We start from the raw sequence: 25,421 nt of genomic DNA, 5'->3' as shown, positions 1-25,421 counted from the left end.
TAAAGAAATAGTCCCAGCTATTTTAATCAAAGTTTTAATTGGTTTTGTTTAATTTGGAGAAAAGCTATTGCAGTAGTAACCTCATTCTTTTTTACATTAATATAATATAATATCATAATAATAATAATATCAACATTGTGTCTTTATCTGCAGTTTAATAAAATAATTGTCGAAATAAGGCTCTAAACGGAAGTAGTATGTCGTCGGGGCGGAGGCATAAGGCCGTTGGGCTGCTTCACCAACTTCCTTTTTACTGTGGCCGCCATAGCGTGAGGAGCGTGGTTCCCGGCGAGCCGAAAATTAATTAAAGAAAATGGTGAGAAAAGTCATCAATATCGCTGTTAACATGCTACATAACGTTAGGGTTTACACTATTCTTTGTACTGTGTTGTTGAGGCTGTGTTTTATGCCCCTGCGAAAGCGTAAATTCAGATATTATGAAGTAGAGAGTAGGGAAGCTAGCGGCTAGCAAAGCTAACACGAGGAGCCATTTTGGACCAGCAGCGTTAGTGCAACCCTGTTACACGTGTGGCTGTCTCGTCATTAGGTCGGCAGTAAGATGTCGCGTTTTAAGTGGTATTTTCCCTTCGCTGCCGATTATTCTCCCGACAATCTAGTGCATTTATGTTCTTAATGTAGTTCTGCACTAGCGGTAGAGGTGACTTGACATATTGGTTAGCTAACTTTAAGTCGCGTTGGCAGAAGCGAGCTCAACTAAGGCCAACTAGAAAAAGATGAACAATTAGCTCCAGTAAGAGTAATATTGGGAAGCGTTTAATTTTTGATTATGCCAACAAATGCTAAAAGCAGTTCATTTATCTAGCAATATTATGTATTACGTTGTCTTGCATCAGTCTGGTTTTAAAGTTGGTACAGTTTAGCATGCACATGTTAGTGGAGTGCTAGATGTACTCTCTCCGTACTAACTACTTCGACCCTGAAGTTAGCTTCCAATTTGGCTTAAGCAATATATATATTTACTAGCTGGTCCTTTGTACACTACTTACACCCGTGAAAAGGCTTCAAAGTAGCATAGACGTTTAACACCACTTTCACATTAGTGAAACCTTAATTTTGCTGTTGAAAGTAGAAAATGTAACAAATACGCCTGATTAATTAATGTTCATTTTGCTTCCTTAGGCCTGTGCCCGCCCCCTGATCTCGGTTTATTCCGAGAAAGGAGAATCCTCAGGCAAAAATGTTGTCATGCCTGCTGTGTTCAAGGCTCCTATTCGCCCTGATGTTGTGAATTTTGTTCACACCAACATGCGCAAGAACAGTCGCCAGCCCTACGCAGTCAGTGAACTGGCAGGTCAGTATATCAGAATCAGGTTGATTTCCAAGTGGGTTTGCACATACAGAATTTCCCCTGGTGTTGTGGTGCATAAGTCAAAATAAAGTAATAATCAATAGACAAATGTATTGAAAGTAGCTCAGTTTTACAGTTGTTGAGCCAGTTTCATCCATAAGTTTACTAAATTTATATATTTTGTGTGTAATTTCTCCAATTGTCTGTATATTCTAGGTCACCAGACCAGTGCTGAGTCCTGGGGTACAGGAAGAGCTGTGGCCCGTATCCCTCGTGTGAGGGGTGGTGGTACTCACCGCTCTGGCCAGGGAGCTTTTGGAAATGTATCCTTTTGACTAGAGCTCATGAATTCTCCCCTTTTTATGTACATGATACATGCCAAGGCAAACTTAATCTTCAGACTTGCTGTGATGGTGTAATTTGCGTCCGACTCTGTGTCCAGTGACAGATGCCTACTGTCATATGCTGGCACAATTGATTGACGAACCTTGAGTCTGAGCAGGTATTTTGTACTCTGTATTACTTCAGTATTGGTCAAAATGCCTTGACTCTGCTTTAGATGTGTCGTGGAGGTCGTATGTTTGCCCCCACTAAGACCTGGCGCCGCTGGCACCGCAGGATCAACACAACCCAGAAGCGCTATGCCATCTGCTCTGCCCTGGCTGCCTCTGCCATTCCTGCACTTGTGATGTCCAAGGGTAAGCTCCTATAAAGAACTACATCCAACCAAAAAGAAATAGTGTGGATCATTTTAAGGAAGAAAAAGCAATTTCAAGTATAGATCAATATTTGTCTTGCCATGATGGTGTAATTTGCGTCTGACCCTGTGAACAGTGACAGTTGCCTGCTGTCTTTAAGCTGTCATCGGGCATTGATGTGTCATAAATTCTGAGCAAGCTTGGGTAACACTTTGTAGTCTTTGATAGTCACAACAGTTTGTGTGTTGGTATCTGGGTTGATGTGATGGTTTTGTCTATCAGGACACCGCGTTGAGGAAATCCCAGAGGTCCCACTGGTGGTTGAAGACAAAGTTGAGGGCTACAAGAAGACCAAGGAGGCTGTGCTTCTGCTGAAGAAGCTTAAGGCCTGGAACGACATCAAGAAGGTAATCTAAACTTTCAGCCACTTTGGTCTGTAGATGGGACACAGGGATTGTAGTTTGAGCAGTCTGTTTTAGTCCCTTCAATTTTAGCAAGCAAGTTCCACCCATTGGAATAAGGCTGAAAGCTAAAAATCCCCAAAACGAATGGCACCACTAGAGTAAGATTGTTTCAGTACATGTAGACTAAAACATGAGGAAGATGCCATCTCTTGTCTGATTCATATATGGTGTGTAGTATTGTATCAAAACTTAAGACTAAACTTCCCTGCTAAATATACTCCACTGAGACATAGATTTGACACTCCAAGTTTCTTTATTTAAATACTTTATTGAACTAACGTTAGAAATATTCCATTCTCAGGTGTACTCATCTCAGCGCATGCGTGCCGGTAAGGGTAAGATGAGGAATCGCAGACGCATCCAACGCAGAGGCCCATGCATCATTTACAACCAAGACGCCGGTGTCACAAAAGCCTTCAGAAATATCCCAGGTTTGTTCAAATGAGGAATTCATTAGTCTAGAGGACACATTGCATACAAAACATTACCCAAATAAGTACAGCAGTGGGTATTACAACATTAAATAAAGATGCATCCTTCATGCCCCAGTAACAGAACAGCTTTGTATTCATAGAGGTGGTAAATCTGTATATTCAATCCCATCTTGCATAATGTAGTCTTTTGAATTGTGGCTTTAGTGGTGATTGGTTATTTTTTGTAAGTAAATGCATTTTTATAAAAATACAAGTAATGAGTTGTGAGCTGCTGTATTTATCAGAGTTTTCAGTAATGGTCCTTCTGTATCCTGTATTATGAAGGTATCACTCTGCAGAATGTGAACAAACTGAACCTCCTGAGGCTCGCCCCTGGTGGTCACGTTGGACGCTTCTGCATCTGGACCGAGAGCGCTTTCCGCAAGCTGGATGAGCTGTACGGCACCTGGCGTAAACCTGCCTCCCTGAAGACTGGCTACAAGTGAGTATTTAAGGAGCAAGCACACTGCAGCACACACATAAAACTGATCAAATGACCGTGATGAGCTTCCACTTCAGGTCCGTGTTTTTGAAACAATTTGATATTTAACGAAGTTCTGAGTTTGAGCAACAAAATGAACTGGTCAACTTACTGTTTATATATTATGTGAAACTTAATTGTCAATATTTCTTATTTCAGCCTGCCAATGCACAAGATGACCAACACAGATCTGAGCAGGATTCTTAAGAGTGAGGAGATCCAGAAAGCACTTCGCACACCTAAGTACGTATTGTTCAAAATTAAGTTTGATAACTTTGTTTTGGCTTGTCAAACATGATGATTTTCCACTTCCGGTCCGTGTTTCTGATTCCTGATTATATGGAAGTCCTGAGCGACATAGCAGATGTAGTAAAACAAACAGCAGTTTAGGTGAACTTCATATTAATAAAGTGGTTTATATGTTCATTGCAGCAAGAAGATCAATCGCAGAGTCCTGAAGAAGAATCCTCTGAAGAACTTGAGGATAATGCTCAAGCTCAACCCTTACGCCAAGACAGCAAGACGTCATGCCATCCTGAAGCATGACCCTGCCGTAAGAACCCTAATATATCATGGTCATGTGTATATAAATTGTAGAGTTAATTTGTGATTGAATTAAAACGGTTTGGTCTCTCTATAGATCAAGGCCAAGATGCTGAAACCCAAGAAGAAGCCCGGCAAGAAGGGAGCACCTGCCAAGCCCAAGGCATAAATCTATAAATGGACTTGAGTTCAATACTGAATAAAACAGTGGTTTCAAATTCACGAGTCAGGCCTGTCATTTAAAAAAATTACCGGTAATTCTCAATACTTGCTATTTATTTCACAAAAGCTAACAAACATTTGAGTCTCGAGCTGAAAGGACATGGGTAAGTAGGAATATCAGTAGTGCACACAGGTTAATGGCATTATTCATTTAAATTTGATCATTAGAAAAAGATGGCCCAAATAATTATTCAATACATGGTTAATTCCACTTGGCTTGTCGGTGTGTGCACTAAATGTACAAGTGATTGCACAACTTGTTTAAATTCCAATAAATACTTTGTATAAATTGACATTTTACCCATAATGTAAATCCAGCCATTAGAGCAGATGTTCTCAAAGTGGGGTCCAGGGACTTCTAGGGAGTCCCCAGCAAGAAGGTAACTTATTTTCAACAATAATATTTTTAAGTCACATAATTGAATGTATAACTTGTGGTCATGGGTTTTATACGGTTTGTATAAAGCATCTAAAAGCAAAAGTCTTATCAGATTGGGGTCCCTGGGAAGAAAATCTTATCAAATGGGGGTCCATGGGCTTATTTGTTAGTATGAAGCCCATGATGTGAAAAGGTTTGAGAACAACTCTGCAGAATGTGGACAAACGGAACCTCCTGAGGCTCGCCCCTGGTGGTCACGTTGGACGCTTCTGCATCTGGATGAGCTGTACGGCATCTGGCGTAACCCTGCCTCCCCGAAGGTTGGCTACAAGTGAGTATTTAAGGAGCAAGCACATCGTAGCACACAAAAGTGATCAAATGACAGTGATGAGCTTTCACTTCAGGTCCGTGTTTTTGAAACAATTTGATATTTAACGAAGTTCTGAGTTTGAGCAACAAAATGAACTGGTCAACTTACTGTTTATGTATTATGTGGAACTTAATTGTCAATGCTTCTTATTTCAGCCTGCCAATGCACAAGATGACCAACACAGATCTGAGCAGGATTCTTAAGAGTGAGGAGATCCAGAAAGCACTTTGCAAACTTAAGTACGTATTGTTTAAAAATTTATTTTGCTAACTTTGTTTTGGCTTGTCAAACATGATGATTTTCCACTTCCGGTCCGTGTTTCTGATTCCTGATTATATGGAAGTCCTGAGCGACACAGCAGATTTAGTAAAACAAACTGCAGTTTAGGTGAACTTACTATTTATATATTATGTGGAACTTAATTGTCAATGCTTCTTATTTCAGCCTGCCAATGCACAAGATGACCAACACAGATCTGAGCAGGATTCTGAAGAGTGACGAGATCCAGAAAGCACTTTGCAAACTTAAGTACGTATTGTTCAAAATTAAGTTTGCTAACTTTGTTTTGGCTTGTCAAACATGATGATTTTCCACTTCCGGTCCGTGTTTCTGATTCCTGATTATATGGAAGTCCTGAGCGACACAGCAGATTTAGTAAAAAAAACCCTGCAGTTTAGGTGAATTTACTGTTTATATAGTATGTGGAACTTAATTGTTAATGCTTCTTATTTCAGCCTGCCAATGCACAAGATGACCAACACAGATCTGAACAGGATTCTGAAGAGTGACGAGATCCAGAAAGCACTTTGCACACCTAGGTACGTATTGTTTAAAAAATTAAATTTGCTAACTTTTGTTTTGGCTTGTCAAACATGATGATTTTCCACTTCCGGTCCGTGTTTCTGATTCCTGATTATATGGAAGTCCTGAGCGATACAGCAGATTTAGTAAAACAAACTGCAGTTTAAGTGAACTTCATATGACTAAAGTAGTTGTATATTCTCATTACAGCAAGAAGATCAATCAGTCCTGAAGAAGATTCCTCTGAAGAACTTGAGGAATTAAGCTCAACCCTTACGCTAAGACGTCATGCTATCCTGAAGCACGACCCTGCTGTAAGAACCGTAATATCTCAAGGTTATATTAAAAAATTGTGAAGTTAATTTGTGATTGTATTTTAAAATGTTTGGTCTCTCTATAGATCAATACTGAATAAAACAGTGGTTTCAAATGCATGAGTCAGGCCTGTCATTTAAAATGTTTAATTCACAAGACTTGCTATTTATTTCACAAAAGCTAAACAACATTTGAGTCTCGAGCTGTAAGGACAAGGATAAGTAGGAATATCAGCACACAGGTTGAGCAGCATTATCCATTTAAATAATTTGATCATTAGAAAAAGATGGCTTTTCAGACAGGCCTCCAATACAGCCCAAATAACTGTTCCATACATGGTTAATTTCACTTGGCTTGTAGGTGTGTACACGGACTGTACAATATAATAGCTTTTTTTAATCCACTAAATACTTTGTATAAATTGACACATTTTACCCATAATGCAAATCCAGCCATTAGAGCAGAGGTTCTCAGTGGAGTCCCTGGCAAAAAAGGGAATTTATTTTCACCAATAGCAATTAACACAATGATTGTATGACTTCTGGTCATGGGGTTCATACACGTTTTGTAATAAAACATCTAAAAGCAAAAATCTTATCAGATTGGGGACCCTAGGAAGAAAATCTTATCAAATGGGGGTCCATGGGCTAATTTGTTGGTATGAGGCCCTTGATGTGAAAAGGTTTGAGAACCACTGCATTAGAGGACCTCTGTATATGTGGTTGGTGAGAGCATGTTGACGGAACAGGTCTCACATTGCTGTTCCATGGGTGGGTGTTACAGGCTGGTTGAGTCCAATGGTGCTGCACAACCAGCCGGCAAAGTCAACCTGCTCTGCCTCAGACTGTTTAATAAAATGATGCACCTGGGGAAAATATGGAGAGCAAGGGTGAGCCATCTATGCAAGGACAAAAACAAGAAATGAGAATACTGTTCAAAATGCACACAAACCATCAACTGTTTCAAGTCTGCTCTTTCTGCAGGATTCTTGATCAAACTGCAATGGAGACACAACACTGTTACAAATGTGCAGTATTTTTTGACACCACTAGGTGGCATCAAGTCCAATGTGTTGATAAAAAGTAGAGGGAAGACTACCATGCCCATGTTTTTACATACCATTTATTCACAAAATCTTGGAAGTCAGAGCTAAATATCCCGGGCAGCTTTGGAGGAGGCTGAAAATCAAAGGGCTTGTCAGCACTGAATAGCCACATTAAGCTATGACCAAACTGAATGAATGCAGGTAAATAAATTAGCACAATTAACAGCACTATACAGGTCTCTTTGTCATATCAGGATCTGGTAATACATTTACATCATATCGGTAATACAGTGGCCGCACTCACCTCATTGACTATGTAATCAAGTAGCTCGAATATAGCCATCGGAGGCCTGCTGTCTGGTCCATATGCTAAAAGGTTAGAAAAAGACATCAGCCTCTTACCCATATTCAGCACTGAAGGTCAACTATAGTTTTTGCTTCATGACAAAAATATGATCGATTTCTTTTGTTCCATTATGTCACCAGACCTTTTGAAATAATTTAAATCAAGAGTACAGCTTCCATGCAGAATCTCAGGATGAACCCATTTCATAGACTTACAGCTGCCTGGCCGCCCAGGGGGCCTTGGCTTTGGGGAGGACTCGCTGGCGGCTGCTTCCCCTTCCACTGGAAAGCCAAAAATCTGTTCCAGTTCCATAGCATCAGGGGGTGGAATAGGGAAACGTCCAATGGCCATTTCAACCAGGGATAGACCCATACTCCAGATGTCCGACTGAACGGAGTAATGGGTGCCCTGTAAACGTTCTGGCTACACAACACAGGCAATTTCATCCTTACTACTAAAAAAGAGTGACAAGATAATGACATATTATGAAGCAAATGTAACAAAGACACAAGGCTAAAGGAAAATACTAATTCAAACTTCATTGAGTATGCTGGTTTATTATTGTTTTGGGTACTGTTTTCTTGACACCTGTATCATCAATTCTCAAGTTCTGTTCTATGCTCTAATCCAAGTCACCATGGTTGTGCCAGTCATCAGTTAATGATGCTTGTATGCCAAAACAAGTCAATAAAGAAATACATTTACATCTGATACATGAATAACTATTGTGTTCATACAAATGAGGTTTATAGAAATTTCATTAGTGGGATAAATTGTTGAAGTTGCAAAGCCATTTACATGTCGGCCTACTTTTAACAACTATACTTATGACAAAGCTGAAACTGAAAATACGATTGGCCTACTTGACACGAAGCCTGTGCTGCTAAAAACAAGTCCTGGTTTATTTGAGAGTCATCAAAATCATGAATCAAGCCTGAGTCTAGGACTGAATTTGAGACTCATTGCAATTGTATGTGTGAATGTGTGCCGCTGTGGGAGAGGACCATGTCCATTTTAACTCACAGACATGTAGGAGCGTGTGCCCACAAAGGAGTTGGCCATGGAGTCTATGAGCTGTCCGCTCACTCCAAAGTCACACAGCTTGATCTCACCACGGGAGTTCACTAGGATATTAGAAGGCTTGACATCTGAAAGAGGGACATGCAGTATTCAGGAGAACACAGTATAACACTGGAAGCATAGCAGAACAAAAAGGCTCAGTTTTTTGTGCTGCTTGTCTGACTAAACCTTGCTTTACATCATTCATATGTACAACACTGACTGCAAAGATCTAGTATATGCATCTAAGAAAGGGAAATCATTTCAAGGGAAGATCAATACTCTGCCTCAAGTAATGTAGAGCAAACAATGTAGGCATTTGAATTTGTTTAAAGGTCTTGTAAAGGAGGGAAAACCTTATTCTATTTGTGACACTGTAAATGAAATGGTGACTGACCTCTGTGCATGATCTTGTGTTTCTCCCTCAGGTAGGAGAGACCTTTAATGACCTGGAAAGATAAATACTACATATCAGCACATATCATGCTGATACTTAGCAGGTAATATTTACCAAGCATACTGACTTTATTTAGCCTGTAAGCATGCTAACATTTGCATTTGCTAAGTATAGCTGAGGCTAATGGGAACCTTATAAGTTTGGAAGGTATTAGGTCATAAATCAGACAATTGGACAAATTGAAATTTTAATGTGATGCAAAGGTGCTGAGGAGGCATGAATGTCTATACCAATTTTAATGGCAATCTATCCAATAATTTTTGAGACATTCATCACACATAACCACCAATGTTAGCCTCATGGTGGCACTGGGGATCACCATAGTCTTTACACTTCATTATAAAGGAACCATTAATGTCTGTACCAAATATTGTGCCTATCAATACGGATAATAAAGGATCCATAAAGTAGGTAAAAGAGCTATTTGACAGCTTAAGTGAAAACCTGTTTTTTTTGTTTGTTTGTTTTAGATATATGTTGTCATGTGTGATTCCCATTTCTGTTATGGACTTTGAGCCGGTTTGTAACACCTGCTTGTATTCAGACAGAATCATACCGCTAGAATGGCTAAAACCACAAATATAGCTGCAGAGTGACAACAAGTGCATTAAACGGATGGAGAGGTGTAGGAACTACCCACAGCAATGCTGACTTTGCCAAGGATCTCCTCTGGGATCTTGCCTGCTTTCTTAAGTGACTGGTCCAGGGAGCCACCATCCTACAGCCAGCAGGAAAGAAAAATATGGAGAGCATTTACTGGAGAAACTCGTTGAAATTCAAAATATTTTTTTGAGACCCAATATTTCTAACAAAATGAATTTCTTTCAAGGCTAATGAAAACTCAGCAGCTCTCATGTATTTAAGTGCTGTACCATATGCTCCATGCATATGCTGATTTCTCCATCACTGTAGAAAGCTCCATAGAAGCCCACAATGTAGGGGGAGTTACACTCATGTAGCACCTGCAGCTCCCTAATGATCTGGTTCCTGATGGCAGGTTTGATCTCCAGGTGGATCAGCTAGAACACAGGAGACACCAGGTTATGAGATATCAGGTTTTCACGCCACAAAGAACATAAACATTAAATAATGCAAACTGATGTTTGGATGTCTGCTTGGCCACATACGACAACACTGTTTAGTATATATGCATTTCATATCATTATAAAATGATCATTTGGCAAAAAAACCCAAAAAGTTATCTATGTCTTGGTTTACAATAAAGTGATTTCAGCTATGTTTGGGTATCCAACAATGGCTCTTGGCAAAAGAGACATTTTCTACAATGCTCTCAAATCAGTGTTAATCCCTGTTTGAAATGTGTTAGTGTCTTTCTGAGAGCAAGTTTTTCTTTAAACCGTGTCTCTATCAGAGCTGCATCTACAAACAGCCAGCAGCTTACCTTCCTTGCCATAATCAGACCAGAGGGTCGGTGGGAGACCTTGAACACAACTCCTCCGTTGCCTGCACCCAGCTCACAAATCTTCTCAAAGTCATCGTCCTTCAGCTCTCCCACCTTCTGCTTCAGCGTCAGAAAGGCTTCCAGGCGTTTACGCTGCTGCTCATCCAACTCCAGCTCCTCCAGTTTCTTCTGCAGTGCCTCCAAGTTTGTTCTTGCAGAGAGTAGGATAAACAAAGGCAGAAAAAAAGATGAGAAATTAATGTATAATTAATGTATTCTTCCCTAAAGAAAAGCTTCTTAAGGCCATTCAGATGGAAATTTTTGCAGATGTTAGTACTGTCCATCTCCTCAGGAGATATGAAGGAATCCAGATCTGTTGAAGCTACAGTGTTATATCACTGAAACCTAAGAGAAAAAACAGAGTTGGCGTGTGTGATTTGTACTACTGCATCTGCCCTTTGGGAACAATGGCCACCAACCAAGTAGTCAGCAGACAGCCTGCACGGGTCGCAGGATGTGTTTCAGTGTTCTTTCCCGGATGCCGATGTGAGGAAGCTCTGAATTCTTCTGAGTGCTGACGGCTTGACACCACTCCCCTGGCGCTGTTGTTGTCATGGTGATGCATTTCCTTGAGAAGTCAATTGTGGGGGGAACTTTGACCTCTTTTTTTCTACACAAACTGAATCACAAAAGCTGCTATGCTTTCATCAAGAACTGTTCATGCAAGGACCAGTTATTGGTCGTGTCATTTCAGCTGATTAGATCATCTAATTGCTTGTCTGTGTCAACTGATCTTGAGTTATGATGTAAATGTCTGATTATTTAGACTAATGGAAGGCAATGCAAATATGGGAATCACATTTTTGGACAATTTTTTTTAGTGCAAACCTAAAAGCTGAAAATACATAAAACAAAAGCTTGCAAGATATAATTTAATTTGCCTGCAAGTGTACAAGCTACTGTAATGTGTTTCATCTGCAACCACTAGGTGAGGATTCATTTACATCACCTTAAATGCTAGTCTTCCATATTTGCATTGCAATAATGCTTATTTGCCAACAATAAGATTGTTTTCCTCAAGCTCAATTATAATTGTGCTTTTTTCCCTCTTTGAGCGTAATCACGACTCGAGTAAATAGCAGATAGAGGAAGGTAGAATGCTGCTCTCTCCACCACACAGCACAGAGAGGGTTAAGTGGTTTTATTTTTGACAACAGGCCTGCATATCCATGGAGACAAGGTGCTGAGTTTGAGTTGGCTGTGGGTGGCGTGGGCGTTTTGTCGACAAGAGCTGGAGGTGGAGGAGGCAGTAGAAACTGAGAAGAGGAGCAGCCTCTCCACACAATATGTGGGAGGGACTACAGTAGCTGCACACTGCAGCTCCTCTCTTGGTGCCGGAGGAAGTGAGCACGACGCAGGCCTTTTGTGCTCCATCCACACAATGTCCAAGGACCTCAAGTATTCTTGCATGTGAGAGAAGCAGTATTTCTGCAGCTTGCCATAAAGTGCTAGAGAGGATGGCATCTGTGTTATCATAAATGTGTTTGTGGTTGAAGAAAAAAAATGCTGCAGGTCTGTGAAAATATTTCCTTAGTTTAAGTAATTTTTACACTAAATCTGTTCAAATATATTTATAATTTTGCCCAATAACACTGTGTTAGTGTTGTAAAATATAAATCTATGAATTTTTAAGTTATTATATTTAAATAAATTAAACAAATAAATTAAACTTAAAAGGTTGTAGTTTTGGCATCTATATCCTATTTTCCTTATAGACCTTAGAGGAGAGAAGTGCATCACAGTGGACTGAGAGGTGCATGATTCATTGTATCAGAAAACAGAAGTGCCACAGAGTCTGTTCTACCAACTGCATATAGTGTACAATATTGTGGACGTCATGATTTCACTTCCAAATGATTCTGGTTGCTGTATGTGTTAATCGTTAATTTCATTTTTACACAATCACACGCACACTTGCCTTGATAGCTCTGTTTTCACTTGTGAGTGCACATCACTTGTGTCAATATGGAAAAAAAGATTAGACGTTCACTAACCAGAATAAGCCTACACAGAGGAATCAACAGTAATAGTTTTCCAAATGACTTAATTCCTTAAATATTGCAGGCAGATACTCTTAAGTCTGACCATATGTGATGATAGGATGCTTGAACAGATCTGTCGAGAACAGGTTGTTTTTATTTGTTCCCAGATCTCCTCTGATAATATTACATGCTTGGCTGGCATTATGTGGGCCACTCAGTACAGTTCTCCCATGGCTGCCAGCCATTTCACGCTGAGAAAGCATTTGGCGGGCTGGAATGGCAATTCCTTTTCACTAGAGTGGAATGATCTAGGCTCATCGATTGGATTAAGCTCATTTACACCCAATATGCAACACCTGAGCATCCAATCCTTCTGCATGTCAACCACAGCCAAAAAAATGATGCACAGCATTGGAAATATATTTGTGAATTTATCTTCAGTTTTTGCCATAATGCTGATATTGTGTTATAAAACATCCTTATACAGCATAGGCCATCTTTGACATGTCACTGCAGATGAAGCACAGGTGTAGATAATACAATTAACAATGGCTGAATTTGCTTTGGTTTCAGGCTCCTGATATTGTGCCTGCTGGCTCAGTGTCACAGCTTACTGGGACACTTAAATAGGACAGTTTCTAATAACTCATAATCATTACTGAACATCATTGATGTTAGGTCTACGAGCAACACCTCTGCTTTCTTACTCAAAATGTCTGCTGTGAAAGACATTTCTGCTTCTGTGAATTAAAGATTGAAATAAACAGTAAATGTTCCATCCCTTTGTGCATTATATGCATATTACAATGATTTTTCTGGCAGAGAAACACTGTAATACACAAAATATTGTATTATTGATACTAAAAATGACAGTGATGAGTTAATTGACTCAATTACTCTAATCAGCTCTATTATGAAGCAAGCTGGATAAAACTTGTCTGCCACCTGAAGTGTGACTGTTTCTCGAAATGACAGCAGCTGCAGTGGCCTAAACAGAAGTAGCATTCTAACCATAAGGTTGCTGCATCAAAACCACCTAAACCAGCAGAAAGAATATCAACAGGAAAGTGGTTAACACTTGATTATCATCATTGAGGGTCTCCTGGGTTAGACACAAACCCCCCACCTGCTCCAGTGGTGCTGCTTGACCAAAACAAAATAAAATCCCAGGACAAATAAAGGTGAGTTTAAGTGCCTGAGTTCAAATGTGCTAGCGTGCTTTTCTGGCAGAGCTCTTAATTAAAATGAACAGTGAACCCAGAGTGTTCACCCACACAGGTGTTTTCAATTACTGGGCCTGAACAGACTTCATATACAGTGTAATTACAAGTAGTTCCCAACTTATAAACAGCGCTCACATCAACTTCCATGTTGTAACTGTGATTTTTCTGATTTGTGGTATACTATGTGGTAATAACATAAAGTACCTGACAAACATGGACGCCTCACGTCAGGCATAGTCTCTCATTTAATGTAACTGAACCTTAATTTAATGGATTCAATATCATTTTGTTAATACACAGTATTTCAAACCCTTATGTAACAGCCTCTTATTATACAACCTTTCTGAGTTGTGAGATGACGTGAACACTTTCAAGTCTTTCACATGGGGATCTTAGCAGTAATTCCCTTCCATCTGACCCAGTGTAAAATAATGATGGAAGTTTGAATTTGTACAAGGAGCGCATGTTTAGGTGCAAAGTCGCAGGAAATGGATGAAAAGAGCAAGAGATGCAAGGCAAAGATACAAGGTTGGATTGATTAAATTTGTGGTTTGGAGTCAGTGTGTGGAAGGTGGAAGTTGTCCCACTGTGGCAAATACTACAGGAAAGGGAGTTAAGGGAAGTGGTCTAATTAGCCAAAATAAGAAACGCCCATGAAAATAAACCTGTACTATGACCCAGTAAACCTTCGATGACACTGTAATGAAGTCCTAGATTAAATGCTGACTAACTGCAAAAAAACGTAGACAGCTGCAGCCTTGTGTTTCTTGAATTTGTTGGTCACCATTAAACATACACCAGAGGGGACATGGCTCAGGACAAAGTACTCCTAGAAAAGGCCCTCTGGTTTGACCCTAAAAACATCCATACAGGCCTCATCCTCCTATCTGCTATGTTACATCCATGTTCGCCCCCATGTTACATCTATGTTCGCCCCCATGTTACATCTATGTTCATCCCCTAATATCTATCCCATCCTATTATACCACCTGTGGAGCAAAGAAGCCTAATTCTTTAAATTCAATCCTCCCCTTCACTGGTCTGCAAAGACTTGGAAAAAGTCCAAGCCCCCCACAAACAAATCAGCCATCCACCTTTTGGTTCCTTAAGGCCCTTAGAAAAACTTACAAATGATACATTTGACCTGTCTGACATTGACACTGACCTCTTTTTGCAATGGCCATGCATCGGTTTATTTCTCCATAATACTTCCATTAGTTCAGATGCCTCTGTGTCACATTTTGGAAAGCAGACACAAATTGTTTTTTTTTATATGGGCTTCAAAAAGTTGTCATGGTTGATAAGTGTAGACACTGGAGGTGCTATGGTGGAAGGGGAACTATAGTGTGTACTGTGCTGAAAAACTCAGGAATTCAAATGGACTATCAAAGCCAAATTCATCTAGACAGGGTTTTTTTTAAGTCTGAGACTGTGGGATTCCCCTCAGACAAAGCTTGACCCCCCCCTCCCTGAGTTTATTTGGTTTTGCTCAATTCCTGAAATACTATGTGATCGTGACTGTTATTCAACAATTGAGACAAGATAGCCTGATATTGTTGTTTGACACACTTCAGACTACACCAAATACATCAAAAATGTCTGTCCCAAGGAATATTTTTCTCATTATGGGAAAGTGGGAAAAAATCCCCAAAACTACTGTATCTCAGAACTGTCTCTTTAACCAAATCACACACATTTAGGCTATTCTATGTGATCTCTACTTGATAACTAATGAAATATTTTTTCACTTTGATTCACTGAGCCTCCCCTAAAATTGTTTGAAGCCCCCCTGAGGAGGCCTGCCTCCCACTTTCAAAACCTCTGGTTTAATCATCAACTCTATTTCTTCAAATTCAAATAAGCTTCTCACATGTCCAGTATAATCTGATGAACCTTCAATCAGGTTTAATGGGTTTGGCTACAGTATTTTCAGAGTGTTTTCAGACTGTGATCCTGATTGGAAGACGGGGAACTTCTTTGATATGCTGCTAGGATCTGCTTTACAACATAAATTAGTTTGTTGTATTGAACATTTGGTGTGGAGGAAGAATACTGGAGGTGGAATAATTACTCTGTGTATGATATAGGTGTGGTGGAGCTCATAATGACACAGTAAACTCAGCCACTATTAACTCAGTTAGATTTCTTATTATTATTATGTCAAATGTAACCTGTGATGCTGTAACTGTGAAAATATAATACATCTTTACCATTTTTTTCATGTGGGTGTGCAGGATTGCATTTTCTTGCGATGTTAAAGAAGAGAATATGTTTGGGAAAGTTGTGTCTCTACAGTCCCGTCATCCACCATCACTGGACTGAAACAGGATTTAATTTCCTTTGAGTCTCAGCCAGCCAAAAGTGTGCGCCCAGATAAAAGTGTCTTTTTATGGGAAATATGTCTGAATAACACCAGGCTGCCCTGCAGGTCAGCAGTACATCAGTCTGACTGTCACACTGGACAATTCGGCTGGGCGTTACTGAGCACACAGTCACACAGAGTTCCTGCTGTGGTGGGACAAGAATTCCTCCACAGCAGAGACTTCCAAATCTCTGAATCAGACTTCCTGATTGTTGTCTCATCCTGGCATAATGCTCCTCAGCCCGTCACAGCCTGCCCACAACAGCAGGAATGTGCTCAGGTCTGGCCAAACATTATGTCATCATCAACAGCTGAGCTAAGGCACAATTCAACAGTTTAAACATCATTAGCATGTCGATCTTCCAACAGGAAAGCACAATGTGTATTCTTTATTATGAAAGCCTTCTCTTCGTTTTTTTCACATCAACAATCTAGGTGATGAAAACAGTGATAATGCCTGCCATACCTTATGTATAAGATGAGTTCCTTAATAATAATAATAATAATTCAAAAGAAATAATAATAATAATAATAATAATAATAACTATTTGTATAATACCTTTCATGCAAAAAAAAGCTCAAAGTTGTTTACTACAAAATAATTCAACTGTAAAAATATGATTTCTATATTATTTCAGTTGATTTCTAATCTTGAATTGCATTGCCAGCTGCCAACTGAATTTTAGTTAAAAATGCAGAATTCAATAAAAAAAACCTGATTTGAATCCATTGGCCCTTTAGTTTTTCATTGCAAAAGACTGGGATGGCATACTGCCTTCAGAGGTATGATATAATGATGAAATGATGAAATATTCCACCTCTACAACACATTAGAAAACCAGCTATGACGATGGATGACATGTTATGTAATCCTCATCTCGACTGATCCAGCTTGTTGATGGACTGACTGGCCTTTTCTCTGCGAACTGCAAACTAGAGCATGGTGTCACAACAATTTAATATCTCCATTACTGTGTTTACTGTGCGGTGAGAACAGGCCCACACAAAACTTCTTTGATGCACAGAAACATTATTCTACACACTGTAGCTTCCCCACAAAGGTCAGCCGCTCATCCAACAATGACCTGAAGATCTGAGAGCTGCACATTACAGACAATGACTTTAGATCCTCTATGCACAGAAGCACTATGACAACATTAATATAAAGTGACTTAGGACATGCACTGTACATCAACTGTAAAACAAATAATGAAATCATGAGGATTTTTTTTATTACCACCAATACTTAATGTTAGTTGATTTGATTTTTTCAACCAAAAAATTGATCACCAATTGTTGACATTTATCAATAGAAAATGTCAAACATTTACTGTTTGTATCTTCTAAAATAATGAAGAAGAATGAGGATTTGAAGCCTTTCTTAGTTTTATATCATTATAAATGAACATTTGATTTTTAGCCACTGGTTAGGTTTGAAATTAGTGACTTAGTTGGGGGATAGAACATTGATTGCTTTGATAATTACTTCATCTTTTGAGTAACTTATTAAGAGTAAATGTCAAATATTAGTTGGTTTCAGCTTCTCAAATGTTAAGATTTATTGAATTTGTGACAAAATAGTCTTCACAATTTTTTAAGATTTTATAGCCTAAGCTGTTCATTGATTCACTGTTGAAATAATACACAGATTAGTCGAAACTAATCATTAGTTAATGTTAAGATATTACCATAAGCTTTGAGAACCTGAGATAAGATAGATAGATTAAGCAATTATTAAATAATCAAAAATGAATTATATGTATTGATTGTGGAAATGATAATTTGTTGCAGCCCTAGTATAGATCTCTCTCTCTCTCTCTCTCTCTCTCTCTCTCTCTCTCTCTCTCTCTCTCTCTCTCTCTCTCACACACACACACACACACACACACACACACACACACACACAGTCTCATACAAGAGACAAGTTTACACATACTGTATAGGAGCCATCTATATTAATGCAGTTGTCATTTGCCTTACCACACTGAGCATGCATCTTCCATTAATGATCAAACACAATATCGATAAAACACATTCACCAGCCTAAACATCACTGATGGGTGAGTGTTGTCACTCACTCAGTGGCTCCGGTGCCGTTAATAGTGTTTCCATCGGGGATGGGGTTGAGTTGAATCGGCTCTGGCTTCCTTCTCTTCTGCATGTTGCACACAAGAAACAAGCTGAGCTGCAGCGATGTGGATGAAAAGACGAAAAGAAGCAGCTGGACTCAAAGAGACACAGTCAGGCCACACAGAAACGGACCAAACCGTATAAATCACAGCAGTGTTGTCATGATCTGGATCTTCTTAATGGGTGGATGTGAATGATGATGATCCGGGAAATGAAACGTCACGAAAATATTTACATTCGTCTTCCGGACAGCATGGCTGCGCTTGGGACAGCGCCCCCTCTGCTGGTGATGGAGGGTATTGCAGGGCTGTGTCCAAATAATGGGGTCACTGAAGAGTTAGCTCAGCCAGTATGTTCCTGGGAATTTGAAGGGTTGTAGCCACCTGGATGGAGTTATATTCAACAGTCTAAAAATTAACAATTTTAACCTGTATATATTTACTGTATATACTTTTATAGGCCACACAACTTCATAGACTTAGTTTTTAGTGTATGGACTTGCATTAGGGGGACTTGGACTCATGACCACAGAGTACAGCCCTGAGTGGGAGCATATCGCTGTTTTCAGAGTTATGATAAAGTTTTAAGTCGCCCTCAAATCAAAAATTAGTTTTTGTTTTTATGATGTAGAAACTAGGCACTGTTTGTATCCAGCAGTGAAATAAACAACAATTGCATGGTTTTCGATTATTAATGAGGTAATTTGACTTTTTTGGGGGAAAACCAACCAGCAGAGTATTTTTATATCTTAAATATATATGGAGGGGATCCAAAGACTCAAGGAATGCAGAATTACTTATTCGTCACTAATGTAAATTCAAAATGTGAACATTCATAAATAGTTGTAAGTTGTGTTTAACCACTTAACACACGCCCCTGTTTTTTATGCTGTTAGCCTAAACGACATGCCCAAGTTGTGAGCAGCACAGATCCCACATAGTTTGAGACTCAGAGATGTGTCTGGTATCATTGGAAAGGAAACACTCTCAGGATTCTTGTAAAAGTGTCTGTGTGATTCTGTGACTTACTGACAAAGAGTGGCAGAGGTTACAATGATGGGGTTGTTTACTTGCCTATAGGTTTGCCTTTACAATGACATGTGTACAGACATTCAAGGACCTCTCAGCAGGATATAGACACAATGAGGACACAGCCACATGTCTTGGCTTCATGCAGTCCAAAGAAGACCAAAAGATGAATTTTTCAGAGTTATTTTTCAACAGGTATGTCCATGCGTTTTCCTCAGGTCCTTTTTGGAGCCTCCAAATGGACACTTGGTTACCAAAGCTGTATAACCGCAATCAAACACCTATAACTTCACATCCCCTTTGCCTACAATCAAAATCTTGGTCTCTAATGAAAGCTGACGGCATATTATTATTATTATTAATATTATTATTATTATTATTATTATTATTACATATAACCATATTTTTTTGTTTGGCCATATCTATCTATCTATCTATCTATCTATCTATCTATCTATCTATCTATCTATCTATCTATCTATCTATCTATCTGTTTATTTTGGTATAAGTCATATGTTAAGTCGAAGAAGAACCAACCGTGTACCAAAATGCCGAGTGCATAATGATATATGGTTCAACTCTTTTACGCACCGGGCGCACGTCGGTTACGCTTGGAGTTTGTTTATGGACAGCCAAACGTCATAGCTTAGTGTCATACACCGTTGGAAACCTCTGACTATTGGCTAAAAGGTTATCAACTTCATTTCACCGAATATTTCCATAGGCTAGAACAGCAGTCAATCAAAGCCATGTCCTCATTGGCTTTGGAGACATGTACTGCCTAATCCTAAACACCGATTGGCTTGTGTGTGGTGTCGTCAGAAGCAGGAGAGGCTCACGGTCGTAAACATCTAGTCACGTGTACTCTGAGATGGACGTGCAGGTCAGGAAATGACGTAAACGGACCGTCTATGGTTTGTTATTTGTGTTATTACGTTACGTGTTGGACTAAATACATGGACATATTGAGGAAAGTATTTCGGTTTTATGGAAACGGATTTCATATTTCACAAGAATGGATCTTTGGCGAGCTGTACAGAAAGTGCTGAGTCATAAGATGATCGTTGTGGATAAAGGGAAGACTTTGAAGGTATGTAGGCATTATAGCTTTTCTCACTTAGCTCAGGTGCTAGCCGAGCTAACCGCTAATACTATTACGGCTGTGAGCAACCATATAATTCGTGAGTGGTCTTGAATGAATCAGGACAATCTAAGGTTTCCAACGATGTACGGCATGAATATATATGTTTAAGGGTTGGTGTTTAAAACATTCAGAAGAACTTGTGGCTACCTCCTAACATCCGTACCGTCCCGTAGACGGAACAGCGTGCGTTAAGTGGTTAATACTTGTTCCTTAAGTTATAGATAGTCCTGTTGAGTTAATTACAGCAAAACAAAAGCAATACAAATATATATGCTCAAGTGCAGTTATACAAGAAATGAGATTCATGTTTTCAAAGAAAAAAAAGTGCCTGAATATAACAATGAAAAAATAAAATGGTATAAATTAAGCACAGAAAGATCTATTTCCAAAGCATTTTTATTCAGAATTTGTCATCCCAGCATTAAATTCTTTATTGGATAGATGACAGTAGAGCGCCCGACAGGAAACAAGGGGAGGGAAAAGGGCATGACATGCAATAAATGTCCCTGCTGGAATCCAAAATCCAGAATAACAATAATGATGTACTTTATCTTACATATCTTTATCCAATCATCTATTATTTTATGCCTTCTCACTTGACATCAGTGCCAGAAAATATTTTAAAATACAGAAGAAGGCAAAAGAAAATAGGTACTAGCAAAATGAAAAGCGTGCATGCAATGTAAGATTGCTTTGTTGTGAATGATTGTGCTATTGTATGCAAAGCAAGACAATTCTTTAAATGCAGCAAAATAATAAGCCACATTATGTGATTAATTAAATGTTAACAGAATCACAAATTAATTCAACATAATGAGTTTCTAATTAGGACAGAATACTTGAACAGACATCATTTAAATCACAATTATAAACAAAGCTATATAAAAAGTGAAAGCCATATGTAAAGGCTGTATTGGGGTAAGCCTTTAATATTTGTAGCTCTTCCTGATTTGTGTCACGCTGCTGGGTTTGAGGTCTCTATTAAACTCATCCTTTGGGTTTTTCCTTTCTCACTTACTGTTATGTGTCTGTCAGTGCTGCTAGACTGCCCTTTGAAATTGTTTTGTCTGCCAGGTTAAGAAATGAAAAACTTTTTGATGTAGTCCAGCCTTAATTTGGGGTGCATACCGCATCACTCACTGTTTGACTTGTGTGGAAGTAACTAATCAGAGCTACCAAAGAACAGATTCATGTGTGAGACAGGAGCTCGTCACCTTGTCCAATGAGCGATGTGTCAGCTGTCAGACTAAGTGTACCACGTAGACTAGATATCAAGCACAACTTGAAACTTGCTGCCATTTTTATTCTCTGCTCTGAAGTCTCAACACATTGTCCTGACAGACACAAGGCCGCTGAGCCGTGCCTAGTTTACCAAAAAGCATCCTGCTGCTAAAATCATCTTTTTCTTCATAAACCACGACTGACAGAGAGGAAGGATTGGTCGCGCCCTATCTCGCGCCCCCACGGACCGGGACTGTGTGAATTCTAAGTTGCTCTTGACAAATTGGGTTGTGGGTAGCCGAACATCAGACCTGACTACAATAGTAGTGTTCTACATGAACCATAAAACACCTATGCACTCAAAAAGCATGCTAAGTTCACCACATTTTTAACCTGTGAGAATGCAAGATGTCCTTCAAAGCTGGTGTGAGGTGTTGCAGTAATATAACGTAACTTATATGGCAATTTAAGCATATTTATATAGATCGATCCACTCAGGTTTTGAGATGTTGTCTCTGAGATTTACCCCCCAGGTGAATGAAATTTCATTTGTGGAGTTCAGAACTGTGAAATATTATACTTAAAGTTCCCCTCGCCTCAAAAATACGTTTTACGTATTGTTTCTTTTCTTAGATGTTTGACCTTTACTGTGCATAATGATTTATGTGCAGAGTTTGATCTGAAAATTCAAATCTGGTGAAGGAGGAAAGTTTCTTCTGCATCTGCCAGCATGATTTTGTAACCTCACAGTTTATTTGGAAGTCAGTTGTGGTCAAACAAATGTGTGATGTGGAAACTTGGGGCCTATATAGTAAACAGTAAATGCATTGTGTTTTTCCACTCTTCACACACATCTATTGGATATCGGTCTGTCATGGGAGTCTGTCAAGAGGAATCCCTCCTCTGTTGCTCTTCATGATGGATCTCCTAATTTGAATCTTGGAAGTCTAGAGATAGAGCGTGTTGTATACTGGACAGATTGTAAAACTCCCTGAGGCCTATTGATGATTTGTGATATTGGGATTTATTAATAAAATAAAACATAGGACTTTTCAGTGAGACATCTTGTTTCTAAATATGAAACTGCCATATGCATACGCAGACCACCCCGGTTCAAATCCCAAGCTGGAGGTCCTTTGCTGCATGTCACAACCCCCCCTCTCTCTCCTATTGTCTGTCTGTTAAATAAAAGTGTCTGTGCCCAAAAAAAACCCCCAAAAACTCTTGAAATTGACTTATTGATTCTGGATCTTTCTTTGAGGGAGAAGCATGTAGATGTAATTTAAGATTTAAAAAAACAACCAAGTAATACAATTTTGGTACAAACCGTATTTTGAACAAATTATTATTCAAAACAGGATTTTCTTGTTTATTTATCTTAAAACATGCCTAGAGGGGAACGTTAAAAATTCAACTGTCCTTGTTACCCCACACTATCAAAAGTTTCCATTGTTACTTTCTAACAACTTTCTAACAGTTGACAGTGAGGTCTGTGAATTATCCAGAGAAACAGGGAAAATATATTGCTACTGAATATTGTTTTCTGTTGTTTTGTAGTAACAAGACAAGACTCAGAAATGGATAACTCAACATCTGAGAAAATCAAACCAAAACTATCTGGTTACTAGAGGTAACTGAAAATGAAACCTAGTGTAAGTTCAATCACTACAACTATAATCATACCATCAATTTTATTTGATTTTGTTTTTTACTATTCAGTGGGTGATTGCAGTTTTCTCTTCAACAAATCAAATGTTGCTAAATCTATGAAACTATTATACTGTCAATCGCTCGTTACTTTCTCTGCTGCTGTTGTCAGCTGATCATTTCACTGTCTGACTGATGTAACCTGTTCCCACCCCATTCACCTGATAGCCAAAGACTCCTCACATATCAATTTTAACATCTCCTATATTCTAAATAATGTCATATGAATGCTTAAGTAATTTGTGTGTGGACTGATCCTTTAAGTTGCAGACGAGGAAAGACAAACAAGCCAGAAATCAGGACAGAACAAGCACACACTGGGGATGCTGGGAATTGAGAATTGCAACACAGGCCACCAACTTACAGTCCAACACTATTGACTCTGCAGACATCGCAGTGCCACAATGAGACAGCGGAGGAGACATAAAAGGAGCACGCTCAGATGCACTGATCGAGGACGAGCGGCAGTGCTGGAAAACCAGAATATGCTATGTCTTGTTTGATGCTGTGGATTTGTTGCCTCATCCACCACTACTTTGTTTGGGGAGTTAGGGATTTGTGGTCAGGGATTACAGCAGGCCACAAAGGCAGCTTCTGAAGCAGCCGATAACGGCAGCCAGTTGCTCCGGCTGAGGAGAAACAGGCCAACAGTTGGGGTCCCAAAAATGCAAATCAGTCCAATGACTAAGACAGGAATTTAAACACAGGATGGGGCGTACTCGTGCACTGTTTGCAGTTCTTAGAAGAATAAATAACCATATTCTCAGATTTGTATTCAGCCGCTGAATATAATTTGGAGTGTTTAAGATTTCCTGCTCAACGCACGGACAAACACATGGATGTGATTTTTAAGTGTTTAGTTTTTATCTCTGAATATTAATATCATTGTAAGTGTCCTGCCTGTGAACAGGGTGAAGTCTAAGGTGTAGACTATTTGAATCTTTGAATATGTTTACTTGACTAATGAATTGCATACATGGTGAGCAATCTTTAAAAAGATAATATAAGAAACATGAAGAGGATCAGCGGAATACAAAGGAGAAATCATGGGGGGGATATAAACAAATAACTTCACAAACAAAAACTTTTGTTTGCGGATCCTTGAGTGGTGTAATGGATTTTCCTGTTATACTGAACATAATGTCCCTCAGCTTGTGGCAATGGGAAGGTGGAGCTGTGCCCTTCTGTTTGGGTAAGATAACTCAGTGAGCTAATACAGAAAGGCAAAGGCAACTGTGTCTTCTTTTATTTTTGGGCAGATGTAGTTCATCTGGAGCCAGGCCAAAGATGGCACACAGAGGACTGCATGCACTGAATGTGACTGCACGCATTTCTGATAATGTAAAAAAGACTCAGCTGAAGTGAGGCAGAACAAGAACTTGTAAATGATTGAGACGTGAATAAACACACAAGTGGGATACACCTCTAGGAATACTACAAGTTTGGTGTTGAGAGATGGTTGGTGAAAATCATAAATTTGTGGCAAACACACAGACAGTATTGAGCTACCTGTATGCAGTGGTGGAAAGTAACGAAGTACATTAATACAACTACTGTTATTAAGTACAATTTGAGATATTTCTGTTATCTCCACCACCTTTATATTCACAGCTATAGTTACTTTACAAATTAAGATTTTACATACAGAATGTGAAATATAGCTAATAACATATAATACATTGTTATGCTGTAGGTGCCAACAATTTAGAAAATTAGAGCTGAAACAACCTGTCAAATATAGCCCTTTTTTTATTTGTAGCACCCCCTAGTGGTACATTTGAATGACGCTTTCAGGGTATGTTTCAGGTACTTTAGTGGACATAACCTGCAATTTTCGTGATGCCTAGCCAAACAGTTGTTTAGTTTATTCATATGCTGAACCACGCCCTTTCGAAATTCATTGGTCAATATCTTGAAAACTAAATAAGATATCAACAAGCTTTATGCAACATTTAATAAGTTTGGTCCAATAATGATCCACTGAAAATTTGGTAGCAATCGGACTTACGGTTTAGGAAGAGATGTCAAACATGTGTTTTTCAAAAAATTAGAAATAGTGGGAAATCTATCTAGGAGCAAAGGGGTGTGGCTTATATGCATAGATTTGCCAGACTCACAGAAATTAGGAAAAAAATGTGTTTGTGAGACTTATGGTTCAAAGGTTATAGGCCAAAACATGAAGTTTGTTGTTATAATGCCC

General features: G+C 39.1%; 2 protein-coding genes, 1 long non-coding RNA gene and 8 other non-coding genes across 11 annotated transcripts; 10 read left to right on the top strand and 1 right to left on the bottom strand.

Moving 5' to 3' along the window:
* Nucleotides 1–235: 235 nt before the first annotated feature.
* Nucleotides 236–4,186, top strand: rpl4 (ribosomal protein L4). Its single transcript, XM_053319733.1, has 10 exons — nucleotides 236–316; nucleotides 1,141–1,312; nucleotides 1,526–1,632; nucleotides 1,869–2,007; nucleotides 2,290–2,414; nucleotides 2,773–2,902; nucleotides 3,230–3,386; nucleotides 3,585–3,668; nucleotides 3,858–3,978; nucleotides 4,066–4,186. Exons 1-10 carry the CDS (start codon nucleotides 314–316, stop codon nucleotides 4,135–4,137), a joined length of 1,110 nt encoding a protein of 369 aa, XP_053175708.1. The 5' UTR covers nucleotides 236–313; the 3' UTR covers nucleotides 4,138–4,186.
* LOC128359582 (small nucleolar RNA SNORD16) lies at nucleotides 1,713–1,810 on the top strand. Its single transcript, XR_008321456.1, has one exon. It is a non-coding gene; the product is annotated as a small nucleolar RNA SNORD16 (small nucleolar RNA).
* LOC128359583 (small nucleolar RNA SNORD16) lies at nucleotides 2,105–2,204 on the top strand. The gene has a single exon (XR_008321457.1). It is a non-coding gene; the product is annotated as a small nucleolar RNA SNORD16 (small nucleolar RNA).
* Nucleotides 3,439–3,509, top strand: LOC128359574 (small nucleolar RNA SNORD18). The gene has a single exon (XR_008321449.1). It is a non-coding gene; the product is annotated as a small nucleolar RNA SNORD18 (small nucleolar RNA).
* On the top strand, nucleotides 3,715–3,781 carry LOC128359581 (small nucleolar RNA SNORD18). Its single transcript, XR_008321455.1, has one exon. It is a non-coding gene; the product is annotated as a small nucleolar RNA SNORD18 (small nucleolar RNA).
* Nucleotides 4,187–4,844: 658 nt separating the features above from the next.
* On the top strand, nucleotides 4,845–5,965 carry LOC128359280 (uncharacterized). Its single transcript, XR_008321433.1, has 3 exons — nucleotides 4,845–4,900; nucleotides 5,095–5,178; nucleotides 5,951–5,965. It is a non-coding gene; the product is annotated as an uncharacterized LOC128359280 (long non-coding RNA).
* On the top strand, nucleotides 4,949–5,019 carry LOC128359575 (small nucleolar RNA SNORD18). Its single transcript, XR_008321450.1, has one exon. It is a non-coding gene; the product is annotated as a small nucleolar RNA SNORD18 (small nucleolar RNA).
* LOC128359580 (small nucleolar RNA SNORD18) lies at nucleotides 5,226–5,292 on the top strand. The gene has a single exon (XR_008321454.1). It is a non-coding gene; the product is annotated as a small nucleolar RNA SNORD18 (small nucleolar RNA).
* On the top strand, nucleotides 5,514–5,580 carry LOC128359579 (small nucleolar RNA SNORD18). The gene has a single exon (XR_008321453.1). It is a non-coding gene; the product is annotated as a small nucleolar RNA SNORD18 (small nucleolar RNA).
* Nucleotides 5,807–5,873, top strand: LOC128359577 (small nucleolar RNA SNORD18). The gene has a single exon (XR_008321451.1). It is a non-coding gene; the product is annotated as a small nucleolar RNA SNORD18 (small nucleolar RNA).
* An 832-nt stretch (nucleotides 5,966–6,797) lies between the features above and the next one.
* On the bottom strand, nucleotides 6,798–18,152 carry map2k1 (mitogen-activated protein kinase kinase 1). Its single transcript, XM_053319739.1, has 11 exons — nucleotides 18,070–18,152; nucleotides 10,365–10,575; nucleotides 9,835–9,981; nucleotides 9,603–9,680; nucleotides 8,903–8,954; nucleotides 8,470–8,594; nucleotides 7,662–7,869; nucleotides 7,405–7,469; nucleotides 7,175–7,233; nucleotides 7,007–7,052; nucleotides 6,798–6,920 (listed from the first exon to the last, which is right to left on the bottom strand). The coding sequence occupies exons 1-11, from the start codon at nucleotides 18,150–18,152 to the stop codon at nucleotides 6,807–6,809; spliced, it is 1,188 nt and encodes a 395-aa protein (XP_053175714.1). The 3' UTR covers nucleotides 6,798–6,806.
* Between the last annotated feature and the right edge of the window lie 7,269 nt (nucleotides 18,153–25,421).

The sequence above is a fragment of the Scomber japonicus genome, chromosome 5 (assembly GCF_027409825.1).
Source record: "Scomber japonicus isolate fScoJap1 chromosome 5, fScoJap1.pri, whole genome shotgun sequence".
Lineage (NCBI taxonomy): Eukaryota > Metazoa > Chordata > Actinopteri > Scombriformes > Scombridae > Scomber > Scomber japonicus.
The sequence above is the reverse complement of the archived record's forward strand: the minus strand, read 5'-3'. Positions and strand labels throughout refer to the sequence as shown.